Source organism: Dissoconium aciculare, assembly GCF_010015565.1.
Source record: "Dissoconium aciculare CBS 342.82 unplaced genomic scaffold K489scaffold_2, whole genome shotgun sequence".
Taxonomy (NCBI): Eukaryota; Fungi; Ascomycota; class Dothideomycetes; order Mycosphaerellales; family Dissoconiaceae; genus Dissoconium; species Dissoconium aciculare.
In genome coordinates this window covers 571,773-583,810 of record NW_022984952.1, presented here as the reverse complement: position 1 = coordinate 583,810, position 12,038 = coordinate 571,773, and the positions used below count along the sequence as shown (strand labels likewise).

Below are 12,038 nucleotides of genomic sequence, written 5' to 3'. Positions count from 1 at the left end.
AAATTGGATTCGAGTAGGAAATGCAGCCCCCAAAGATGCCGAACAAGCTACAGCAGATGCCGTCTTAGCAGCTGCACAAGCTGAATCGCAGGCGCGTGCGCAGGCTCAGCAGGATGAAGATGGACCCGCGATAGTGGATGAGGATGGAATGGACTACGATGGTCCGACCATGGCGTCTGGAGCAATGGCCGGCCTTCAAACTGCCGATCAGGTCACAGCTGCGCTGAGGCGCAAAGAGAAGGCGGAGAAGAAGGCAATGAAAGCAGCCGGCATAGATCCTACCGGTCTAGCACAGCAGACCATCTATCGTGATGCGTCGGGACGGATGATCAACGTCAAAGAGAAAAAGGCGGAAGCAGAGGTCAAGGCGAAAGAGGACGAACAGAAAGCTCGTGAAGAGGTGGAGAGTCGCAAAGGTGACGTTCAACGGCGCGAGAAGGAGGCGCGGAGGCAGGAGTTGGAGGATGCCAAAGTTATGACATTTGCGCGGCATGCAGATGACAAGGGGTTGAACGAAGAGCTCAAGGAGAGGGAGAGATGGAATGACCCCATGGCGCGACTCTTGGCTACTAAGAAGAGCAGTTCGGCGACGGGAAGCGGAAAGTCGAGAAGCAGCGGCAAGTCGTATCAAGGCGCGTTTGAACCCAACAGATATGGCATCAAGCCTGGCTGGCGATGGGACGGGGTTGATCGTGGAAACGGGTTTGAACGGAAATGGTTCGCCGCTCGGAATCGTGTTAAAGATCAAGAGAATCTCGAGTACGCGTGGCAGATGGACGAATGAGAGAGGACTTTCACATCATTCCCTTCGACTTCTCGCACGACAAATGTCGCTCGCGCCGCCATGATGTGCACCACTATCTGAACAGACGATCCTGGCCGCTGGCTATGCGACATATGAAATTGAACCAATGCACACCCAAGGGCTGAAACGGCCATATCTCTCCGGGTTCCAGCCGCTAGTCAGCGTGCGATCACTCTGGATGACGCTGCAAATCGTCGATACGACATGCGTGGACGATATGCAATGCACGAACAGCTTTTGCACGGAGAAATTTTCTCAAGGGAGAAGTTCATCTTCGGAACTGACCGGACACTTTTGTACATGTACCCTCTATCGGGCGGCTCAAATCGACCATTGAGATACCTTCCCTTGTTATGACCTCAAATTGGGGGTTTCAGAAGACATCTTCAGGGTGGATCTTGTTCAAGAATCAGAGTCGACATATCATTTTGGCCTGTGCCCTTGAGAATTGCAATAGTCTCCTGCCGCTATGAAATAACTTATGGGTCATCTTTTTCAACAACATGATAAATTTGACACAATCCGAACCATGCTCGACGTCTGATACGAACCACATGACCTTATTTCGGCATCATTCCAGAAACTCCTCTCCAGCTTCGTCTGATATTGTGCTCCTCCCCAGTAGCCTCGCCGTCTCGATGTCCCCATCTCCTTGTTGTTACAGGATGCCATCTATTGATACAGGTTTTTCCGCGCTCCGTTCATTTCCTTTCCGTAATAACGCACCAGTCGAAGGGCTTTAGCAGTTCATTGTGTCGATCTTTTTAAAGCCTGTTTCCAATAAAGATCCAGGGTTAGTTTTTCAAACATCATCGAGTGACAAGTTCTGCCTGGCTGAGATGGGGGACTTCTGGAGTCTGAATAAACGTACGGTGGGAGAAGGAACTCGCTCCAGCTGCTTGAGAGGAACGCAACGCCGGCCTGCAAAGGGAAAACATAATGTTAGCAAGTTTTCATTCGCGATGGAGATGTTTCCTCCAGACGGATCTGCCAGTGGAACTCCTCCATTCATGATGCTCAATGACGTACCGCGAAGAAGGCAATCGATGTCACGACGGAGCGGTTGTCAGAGCTGGTGATGGCTTGGTATGCGGTGCTGGCAAAGCCCTGTTGCGCGGGTGCGCGGCCGCCGGGAAGACCTCGTCCTTTGGGCGCCATGATGGATACTATGAGTCGTTTGAAGAAGAGAGGATTGTCGAGTGTCGATGGGGGTGTAGAGGTCGGGAGATGGTTTGCAGATGATGATCGTGGTCGTGCTACATCATGCGCATGCTCGTCTGGGAATTCGAGATCTTGAATTCGCCAATCTGGTGGTCCGTGCACGTGCTTGAAACCCTCCCGGGGACAGTTTGCTCTCTATTGACCCCGAACATCACTGGTTTTCTAACATGATGACAGAAATTTGATTCATGGATAGAATCTTGGGAATAGCAAATTATTACAAGTTTGTTTCAGTGTGGCATTTCATCGGCTTCGATCACGTGTAAGGACTTCTCCACTTTGCGTCTGTTCGATAGTAAATCACAGTGTCGCAGCTGGATCCATCTTTCGGGTGTGCACAATCGGATAGAGATTGGAACTTGATTCGCGCTATGGTATCGTAAACAGCCCTCATCAAATCATTTTCATAACAGCCTGCAAGGAGACTCCTTCACGGGTCCGCCTCCGGGTGACCCTTCTCCACCAACTTGCCCACCACCATGTACTTCTCCAGAAAGCGTTCCTCCCATCCGCGCAACGCCTCCAGCTCTTCGGCCCCAAGGTCCTCGAGTTTGTCGAGTGGCCCGTCCAGATCCTCAGTCAACATCTCCACATCGAAGCTACCACAGGCAAGGCCACGACTCGCATCGCGACCGGCGAAATTGGCGTAGGGGCCTCCAGGTCCGTAGAAGTTGCGGCCGGGACTAACGTCGAAGACTCGGCCGCGAACAGCGAGATACACAGGCTGACCGTCTAAGCCGTTGTTGGGGAGGAGTTGCTTTGGTGTAAAGATCTTGAAAACGGTGGGCGGAGGCGCCGTTGGGAGAACTGCTTTGCTCTTGGCGGAACCCGGTCGTAGGCGCATGTAGACGAGGACGATGAAGAGAGAGAACAGGATCAGATTGATTGGCGAGGCGATGCTGGCACTGTTGCGCGAATCATTGTCAGCCAACCGTTGATCACGTTTGTAGTCGAAGCGATTGCTTACACGCCAGGCGCCGGCGTCACGGGCGATGTGCTGTCAGCCATGGCTGCTCACAGGGTCCTGGAAGATAGTTGGGTGCCGAGATGCGTGCGTCGAATATGGTACGATCAAGTCGCGACCAGAGCGACGCTTCGTGTCAAGTACGGACTGATATACTTTAGTCAAATGCGGGTTTTAAGGCGAATGTTCGTTGTGAAGGATCTGGGCAGTAATCGAATTTCATGGATTATGGGATCGGAAGCTGCCCAGGTGCAAGCTGTAGAGGAGGGTATATCACGTCACCAGCACAATTCGAGGCACCTGCAAGCTTTATTCTCGCTCGTGAAAATACCCGCTAATAAGCATATGCATATTACCGTAATACTTCGTTTGCATAAAAAGACCCTCGCTTGTGCTCAACTGTCGTGATACTATTCCATGAGTAATGCGACAAACACCCGTGGACGGTGGTGTCCATCTGAAGTACAACGGAAAATACAACATACTCGGATTATCGTGTTGCCACATGCCGACTGCTCCTCGCGCATGCCTGCAGACGCCATTGAGGTTCTACAAGGAAATAACCCGGCCGTAGATGTCCGCTGTCATTGCATTCGGTCGCCGGATTCTACCCGCCCGCAAAAGTCACACTGATGGAGGCACTCATACAAAACCCGCCCTGGGAACATTATGAATGACCCTGTCGCTTCCACACATTTTAGGTTCAATAACTGAATGATCGCCCGTCGCCCATTACAATGCCAGCATTTCACGAAAAGTCAAAGTCGTGTCGTCGGCCAGCAGTAGTACAGATGGCCCTGTAAGGTCAAGAGTTTACCGTTTCTCTATTCCGTGCCTTGTAGGCCATGGACATGACCAGGCCTCGGCCACCGAAATGGAAATTTGGCCAGTAGATTTAGCACCTTTGGCAGTTAGGGAGTGTGAACGTGCTCCGTGTGCCGCTCCCGTGATGCTGAATGTACGTGCCGTCTACGTATTGCAAGGATACTCGCTTGGCGCGGTGTGGTATTCCGATGTGCTTGAGGGCGCTGCGTTGCGATCGTCGTAAGTGCAGAGGATGTAGACGGTGAACCTCAAAGTCAGTGAGTACAGCAGTTCCTGACCCAGAGCATAGCGATACGTGATGGCTACAGTAACAAAGATGCGTGAAGCGTCCTGTCACACTGTCCCGCCGTTTATAGAGGAACCCTGAGCCAAGAAGAAACGGCAGCCGTTGCAAGCTGAAACAGATCGGCCAGAATCCACAAATCTCATTTGGCGCTCATTAAAAAAGCATGGACGCCGCAAGTCGAATTCGCACGTCTTTTATTTCCCGGTACAGTACAGAGCGCCAGGGTCGTTTCAACGTGAGTTTCGGCGGGATCGTGGCTGGTGGAGGACAATAAGAGCAAAACCCCACCATCGCCTCGGATGTTTCTCATTTTGCACCTCAGACCGCGTGGACACGCAAGAGAAATGTCATTGTGTGTGTCCAATGTGGACGCCGATCTGGTCTCTACTATAAGCTGTCATCGCAATACGCACCATGGGTTCCACAGCCCTGTGAGGCGTTTTTGGGAGCGGTGCGGCGCCAAAGAGAGAGGCCCTTGTCGGCAAGTGCGGGCGTATCGTTCGGGGTGATGATACTACTGTAGTCGCCGACCTCGTAGATCGCCGCCACCAACAAGAACGCGCATGGACGCGTCCTGTACTGCCACTGTGAGCTCCATTACGCCTGTCCCTAGCTCTAGCTGCCGGTATTCGAGAGCGCAGACGACGTTGGGCTACAATACTACGGAGTATCAAGAAGGACGTAACTTGGGGTCAGGAATATGTCATAATGATTTCCGTCGCACTCTTGCAGAAGATAGGTCAGTCCTTTGTCCAACTTCGTACATCTTTCGCGATTCTTATATCCCTCTGGTAGCGTGCGCGGCTTCAATTGTGCTGTTCGACTAATAACAATAGACTTCTTTGTCCTCGCCCAAAATAGCTACTCGGCGTTGACCTGCGTCCAATTATCAGACCTCCAGCCCGCTGACGACTTTTGGAAATCTTGTTAGCATCATCCGCTGTTGATACCCGCGACTTGCAGCTCTCAGACGAAACTGCGCTTTGCTTGGAATTTACAACATTCGCCTCCCCCGAGCATCCTCTGGTCTAGGCGCGTGTCGGATCAGTAAGACGGCGCCCCTCCGAACGCCGTATAACATTCATTTGCGAGCAACGTTGTGACCGTTCTCCGACTGCGCCGCACTCAGCCAGGGCCGATTGCAAGGCCGCCCGCGACCGACATTCTCCTTGTCGACGATCTTAAATTCACTTTTGCGATAAGCAAGATATTCATATAATTGCAGGTGCCTATCTGTTCGACTGAACAGTTTTGGGCTGTCATATTCCAGCCGGTTGCAGTGATGCCTGCCTACACCATTCAGCAGGACTTGCCATGGATGGTATCGGGAAGCGCGGCAGGAGGCTCAAGTACAAGCCTTGCTTCTGATATATCTGACGTACCGCCGCTGCGTATTGTAAGCCGCCGAACTGAGCCTTACCATGCGCAGGCGCGACGGGAGGTCTATGAGAGCGGTCGACAACTCCCACAACAGTCACGCCTGCCAGTGTTTCAACAAGTGCGTTCGATCCTGCAACCTCGTCGGTCACCCGCCCCGTCGGCTGGAGACGTCAGATGGGATCCATACAGCGGCGAGCCTAGCCTCGAAGGCAAGGCCGGACAAGTACAGCCATCGAACTACCAACCGCCATACCAATCCAACACCCGGAGGAGATCTCTCGAACGCCGTCGTTTGACTACGCGAACAAAGAGTGTGAGGTATTCCCGAAGCGTTTCACCTGTAAGCATGCTTCATCCTGAGGAATACGACTACGAATATCGACCTTCACTGGACATGCCGTATCATAATGACTTTCGATCCACCTCACCTGTGTCGTCCGTCTCTACGATTGCAACTCGGCACTCCCGTGGGCGTAGCGATACCACGGTAGATATGGCGACTATGACTGCTATCACCCCACAGCCCGTGATGCCCATCACACCGGTGTCACTTGCAAAGGTACCCAAGCGGAAGCCGATCACCAGAGCCACGCCATCGCCAGCACCCTCCGATCCCAGGACTTCAGTTTCTTCCATCCCAATCATCTCGAGTACGTTCATTCCAGGAGGTGACGCCGAGCTGGATGCCTACATGGTACAGTCACGGCCCAGCTTTGAGTCCTCGGTATCATCACACGCCCGCAATCGGTCTCAGAGCCACTTCAGCTGGACGACTTATGCTGCGTCAATCGCACAATCTAGCCAACCTGCCGACCCACCTACTCCCATCAGCAAGGCCATACCACGGGTCGATTCCACGGAGCCAGAAAGCCGGTTCAGTTGGAGCACAGTGGCCACGGCGCCTTCTAACCATCCTAGCCGTCTAGATTCACCACCTCCGAGCCCGCCACCGCCGGTGCCTGACAAGTATCGAGCACCGCCGATTCAGTCCATCCTCTCACGGCAGCGTGCTATACCTCGAGCCCAAGCACCTGAAAGGGCACCCGAGCGAGCACCTCTGAAAGAATCACCAGTCCGCGTCATTCCAGATGATCCACCGGCATCGCTCCGCCCAGTGGACACAGCAACCACGCTAAGTCTCTCGGCGCCCATATCTCCACGCTTCGTTAGCGATCCTCGTCCAAGAACAGCGGACGTGCGCTCGCCTCCCAGTGAGTTGATCGTCCTGACGGGAACTCGCCAACGCGGCGCCAGCCACGGCCAAAGCTCAGCGCTCTCCAATGGCGGCGTCACCAACGGCATCAATCCTAACACGCCCAGCACCACCGGCGCCAAACAACTACCCGCGCCTCCGCCCGAAGCCAACGAATCGGACTCGCCACTCACCCATCTCGAGAACCTGCTGCGAACTCAGCAAGACAAAGTCCACCAAAGAACCAACATCGAACGTTTGGTTGCGTCATTCTCAGCAATGGAAACGGCCAGTCCCCTCGATGTATCCTTCGGACAACTGCGCGACGCCAAACGTAAATTGGAAGAGCTGCGCATCACTTTGGACGAGGTGAAGCTGGAAGAGCGCGACATTGGAATTGCAATTAGTCGGGCGAGGAGAAAGGAAGGTGAAGAGGAGGGTCTGTGGGTAAGGAGAGTTCTGGCATGAGCGATCGCCAGATGTGCGAGTCGGGAAAGTAGGAGTCGGATCGAAGGTGAGAAGAGACAGGAATTGGGACGTGGAGTTTGGAAAACATGGACTATTGCGGATATGGAAGTGCGCGAGGCTAGACTGCAAGCACTTTTCGTTTTTCGAGGACTTAGGCAAAGCCGGTCTCGACGCCTCCTCTGCTACTACTGCTGAGATTGGCAACGGGCAAACACCCATCTGGTTATGCGCTTCCTGTGCTGAGCGCGCAGCTTTCGTTTGTATTTTATGAATTTTGTCTGGGGGCATCGCATGTCGTCTACAGGCGTTGTTGATCATCAAATCCTCGGCGGCCTCCACGTTATGGCGAAGGATTGGCGTAGTGGAGAGCGAGCCGGTGTAATTCAATAGCAATTCGAAAAACTACTTTTTCTAATACCCATGAATCGCTGAGGCAGAACGATTTGGTGGTGAAAGGAGCGATCGCAATACCCTGAAAAAGTGAAGGCATCACTCATGTACAGACGTAGACACGACACAAATGGTGACTAAGTCGGCAGCTTCATCGCTATCGTAAAAGATCTAGGACAAAGAGCATGTCTACGTTGAGAAGAGGGCGCTCCACTTGGGCGCGCATGGCATTGAGGCTGTGCTATCGATTGCGCAGTGAATACTGGAATTGGCAAAGAGAAAGGAAATCACAAGCGAAGGCCACCTGAGCATGGGAGATTTCTTGCGCTTCTGCGAAGTATTCGGGCAGAATCGCCGGGTGGAAGATTGAGAATTGTGGTTGCCTGGAGAAGCAACGCCGAAGCGGTGGATTTTTTCATATGATGAAGCTGTGAAGGTTTCTGGTAGCGGGGAGACTGCGAATGCGGCGGTCTCATTATATTGTTGGGGGGATATATGTATGATGAATGGCCGTGGTCAATTATGTTTCGGCAATCTTCGACTTTGGCACCCTCAAATCTTCACGGGTCCGACTGCTGATCGACGTGTATTTCAAAATCGTATGATATCTGATCACTGGACAAGCGCGCCCAAAAAAACCAGTCGAGAGCCCTTTTCGGCAGAAATCCCCAGACACTAGCGGCGGGTCCATTGGCCGACGAGGGCCCGTTGTTATTAAAATAAGAGCCCCTGGGAACACACAAGATCATAATCATTCACCGAACCCTCGTTCACGACGACATCTCTCATCATTTTTAATTCCCAGCGGAACCACATCGGACCTGACGACGACACAGGAATCCCTCATCAAGTATATCATCTGCACAAGCTGTAGCCCGACTGTTGGACAACCCCAACCGCAGCTGTCCATTTTGACCACATTTCTCATATTTCAATATATCCTGATACCCAAGAAATAAATTTATCAAACCTCAAAAAGCCGACATCATGGGTATCGTCGCAGATCTCGTCATCGTCATCGCCGTCGTCCTGGCAGTCATCATGGCGGCGGAGTCCAACCTCGACAGGTTGACCATCTTTGACCCGACTCACCTGCACAATGCAGCACAAAAGGCCATCGCCGTCCATGGCAATGACACTCGATTGATAGTTGATCATATCGTCGGAGCATTGAAGGCCAATGCCACCCTAGCTCCCTTCTTGAACCTCAAGGAGGAGTGGATCTTCAACAATGCCGGCGGTGCCATGGGTGTCATGTACATCATCCACGCAAGTGAGTTTCCCCCCTCTCCCTGTGCTCTCCCATGTCATCATCAAAATTGAAAATGCAACTAATCGGACCTTTCTCTTTGCTCCGCAGGCGTCACCGAATACCTCATCATCTTCGGCACCGCCATCGGCACCGAGGGCCACACCGGCCGGCACACCGCAGACGACTACTTCAACATCCTGACCGGCACCCAATTGGCCTTCACCCCAGGAACCTTCGAGCCGGAGGTCTACGGACCGGGTACCGTGCACCACCTGCGCCGCGGCGACGTCAAACAGTACAAGATGGAGTCGTCGTGCTTCGCCCTCGAGTACGCGCGCGGCTTCATCCCGGGCATGCTGTTCTTCGGCTATGCCGATACTTTCTCGAGTACCCTCGATTTCCCTACCATTTGGGCGACGACCCGTGTTACAGGACAGCAGATTATCAGCAACTTGTTGAAGTTCAAGTATTGAGCTGGTTTTGGGTTGTGGGCTCTCTGCCTCCCAGGTCAATGGTCGAGCAGTGAGGTCTTGGGTTAATGTTCAATGGGTTCGGATTGTGGCGTGGTACTCTCACGATCAATGCCGTCACCAAAGATGAAATTTTTTGAATAGTTGCAGACTTATCAGTACTGTTCAAAGGATAAAATCCAAAAAGGAAAATTCAAATGGGATATCTCAGTTCTATCATGCCAAGGCGTACTGTTCTCGCGCATCCCCATGTCCGTTGTGGGACTATTCCAATCTATAAGCTTTCGAAAATGTCAAGTAATCAATTTCGCTTGCTGAACACCAAACTGTACACGAAAAAGCCTGTGCGGAATTCACGACCGCCCGCTCCTGGCGCGCGGCTTCTTGCCCACCTCCCGTTTCGACAACGGCTCCTCCGGCCACACCCATCCACGCACGCGCTTCGCCTCGCGTTTCTCCGGCAAGCAAGGTTTCGGAAATCCGACATCGCGGGCGAGGTGCCGTTTGCGCGTCAACGCCGCCGGCGCGCCCGCGTCCATGCGCCAGTGGTACTGGCCCACGAACGGCTGCTCCTTCGCCAACATGTGGAGGTACCACAGCGCAAGGCCGACCGTCATGCGGAGTTTCCCGCTCGCGTCGCTGCCCTGCGTGCTCACCTGGATCGTCGGGGAGACTTCGAGGTAGCCGAAGAGAGGCACGTTGTCGGCGGCTGGAGGGCCGCCGGCCCGCACGCAGACGAGTTCGACTTCGGTCATGATGAAGCCGTAGCGGGTGCCGTGCTCGCGCATGAAGCCGTGGAGATGAGAGAGGTGGCGGAGATATTTCACGCGTTCGGTGGGAGTGCCGCCTTGCATGCTGGAGCTCCACTGCTCGAAGCCTTTGACGATGCCGACGACTCGGCCGGTGCCGTTGCCGGAGATGATCTTGTCGTCATCGGATTGGTAGTTGGCGACGAATTCGGGTTGTTGTCGAGGAGCCATGGCAGCGGTCGCGGCTGCCAAGGTCCGAATTGTGATGTGTTTGGTGGCGCCCTGGGTGATTTTGAGCGCAGCGTTGACTTTGACTGCATGGTGTTGCGCACAGATGTCTGTTAGCTGGCGGAGACTATCTGGCGTTTGGTTTAGGCGGACTGGGCTTGGTAATTTGCTCGTAGGAATAGGAAATTCGAGAAGGTCGAGCAGATGTGGAACCGCTTTCATCGTGTCCACATTGAAATCTTCCCACGGTTTGACGTTTCGGATGTCAAACCAGAAGTGTGCGTTTCTGTCGTGTCCAGGCTCTGGCAGACGTTTGACCAGAGAGGGCATTGGATTTGAGGAAGTCAGATACTTGAGAACGGTCGAAGTTGGCACTTCGGAATCGATGCTGGGATCGGTCGTCGCGATAATGCGACTTCTACTGGCTGGAGGAGTTACATTCCTGCGATTGTCCTTGTATGATGGCATCTGTCCGCCTGTCATCATAATCGGAGCGAGGTGACTCAGGGCGTTTGGAATCGGCGGGAGAGTCATGCCGACTGGCTGGAAAGCTGGACCGGCACGATACGGAAATCCGTGGCGCATGAGCTGTTCGGCGTTGACACTTCCAGAGGATCCAGTTCGGGAGTGGCCACGAGCGCTTGGCACGGGTTGCGATGAGGCTTGCAAAACTCTTGGTTGGTTTGCAGCGGTCGGGACAATCGGCTTCATATCGTAATGAAGCTGCTGTGGGACATAGGTGTATTCAGAGTGGGCGTCCGGCGGTGTGACCGATCGATAATCAAGCGCCGAACGAGGTAAATATTCGCTTCCATATTGAAGCGGGAGGATATTGCTTGGACAAGAGATCGTACGGCTATGGCCAGGGTGGTTGGCCGCCGAGGTCCGTCCAACATAACCATTCATTTGGCTGTAATCGAATGGCTTCGAGAGCGACCATTGAGCCTGAGAGTCAACCAGATTGTTTCCAGGCGATTTTGGAGGCGTAGTGGCTAGAGTGTTGTCCGTTTGAGGCGACCAGCTATTGTAGTAATAAGACGATGTTGAAGCTGTACTTGCGCTGCCACCGGGGCAGTGGAAGTTCTCCAGATCGTAAGCTGTGCTGAGCGTAGGAGGTGTGGTGGTCCGGTTTGCCATGATTTCGAGTGCTTGAAAAGGCGTCCAGCGCCGAGAAGATGAAGCACGATTATTAACAATAAACACTATGTGTGAGTTTTCGTGCAGCGCTCGAAGCAGAGGCCAGCTCCGCGGAATGATGATTACAAAAGAAACAATGAAGCACAAAAGGAGATTCGTCGCAGGCCGTGCCAAAAAGAAAGATCAAGAGCACACAAACCGGAGCATGTACATGAGGAAGAAGATCTCAGACCACAGGCGCCAATGCGGATGGACAACCGTCTCTATAAGGGTGAGGACCTACCATCGTCATGAAGTGTGCCGAGGACATATTCCCCAAAGCATCGGCGAATGAACGACCTGGCGGCTGACTATCGGCCATCTGAAACAAGAACCGTGGAAAACACCATCATGTTTGGCGACTCTTACCATTCTGGGCATGATGAAACGAATGCCCAGCGCGACCGACAGCACGGCCACGCGATCGCGCTGGGCAGATAGAGTTCAACGCGTCGAGACAATTACCTGACAACGACGTGCGCGCGTACAATGAGGGAAAAAATTGTGTCTTAGCGAGCGCGAATGAAGCTTTTTGGTAAACATCACCAGTCGGGACTTAACATCCGGAGCATTTTTCAAGGTTAGACGTGTTGTCGGCGCTTACACCTTCGTGAAGAGGGCGCTTGGCGAAC

At 53.2% G+C, this 12,038-nt stretch overlaps 6 protein-coding genes across 6 annotated transcripts; 3 read left to right on the top strand and 3 right to left on the bottom strand.

The window, feature by feature from the left end:
* The first annotated feature begins 314 nt into the window (after window positions 1-314).
* Window positions 315-924, top strand: K489DRAFT_376378 (uncharacterized protein). Its single transcript, XM_033603900.1, has one exon. It carries the CDS (start codon window positions 326-328, stop codon window positions 782-784), a length of 459 nt encoding a protein of 152 aa, XP_033463020.1. The 5' UTR covers window positions 315-325; the 3' UTR covers window positions 785-924.
* A 150-nt stretch (window positions 925-1,074) lies between these two features.
* On the bottom strand, window positions 1,075-1,972 carry K489DRAFT_376376 (uncharacterized protein). Its single transcript, XM_033603899.1, has 3 exons — window positions 1,835-1,972; window positions 1,677-1,726; window positions 1,075-1,576 (listed from the first exon to the last, which is right to left on the bottom strand). The coding sequence occupies exons 1-3, from the start codon at window positions 1,961-1,963 to the stop codon at window positions 1,570-1,572; spliced, it is 186 nt and encodes a 61-aa protein (XP_033463019.1). The 5' UTR covers window positions 1,964-1,972; the 3' UTR covers window positions 1,075-1,569.
* Window positions 1,973-2,367: 395 nt separating this feature from the next.
* Window positions 2,368-3,307, bottom strand: K489DRAFT_376375 (putative DNA damage response protein). The gene is made up of 2 exons (XM_033603898.1): window positions 2,994-3,307; window positions 2,368-2,931 (listed from the first exon to the last, which is right to left on the bottom strand). The coding sequence occupies exons 1-2, from the start codon at window positions 3,032-3,034 to the stop codon at window positions 2,457-2,459; spliced, it is 516 nt and encodes a 171-aa protein (XP_033463018.1). The 5' UTR covers window positions 3,035-3,307; the 3' UTR covers window positions 2,368-2,456.
* A 2,076-nt stretch (window positions 3,308-5,383) lies between these two features.
* On the top strand, window positions 5,384-7,141 carry K489DRAFT_367250 (uncharacterized protein; the record flags this gene model as incomplete). Its single annotated transcript, XM_033602848.1, has 1 exon — window positions 5,384-7,141. One exon carries the CDS (start codon window positions 5,384-5,386, stop codon window positions 7,139-7,141), a length of 1,758 nt encoding a protein of 585 aa, XP_033463017.1.
* Window positions 7,142-8,402: 1,261 nt separating this feature from the next.
* On the top strand, window positions 8,403-9,431 carry K489DRAFT_103147 (ERG2 and sigma1 receptor-like protein). Its single transcript, XM_033598847.1, has 2 exons — window positions 8,403-8,804; window positions 8,892-9,431. Exons 1-2 carry the CDS (start codon window positions 8,519-8,521, stop codon window positions 9,254-9,256), a joined length of 651 nt encoding a protein of 216 aa, XP_033463016.1. The 5' UTR covers window positions 8,403-8,518; the 3' UTR covers window positions 9,257-9,431.
* K489DRAFT_376373 (uncharacterized protein) lies at window positions 9,418-11,807 on the bottom strand. Its single transcript, XM_033603897.1, has one exon. It carries the CDS (start codon window positions 11,365-11,367, stop codon window positions 9,607-9,609), a length of 1,761 nt encoding a protein of 586 aa, XP_033463015.1. The 5' UTR covers window positions 11,368-11,807; the 3' UTR covers window positions 9,418-9,606.
* Window positions 11,808-12,038: the final 231 nt, after the last annotated feature.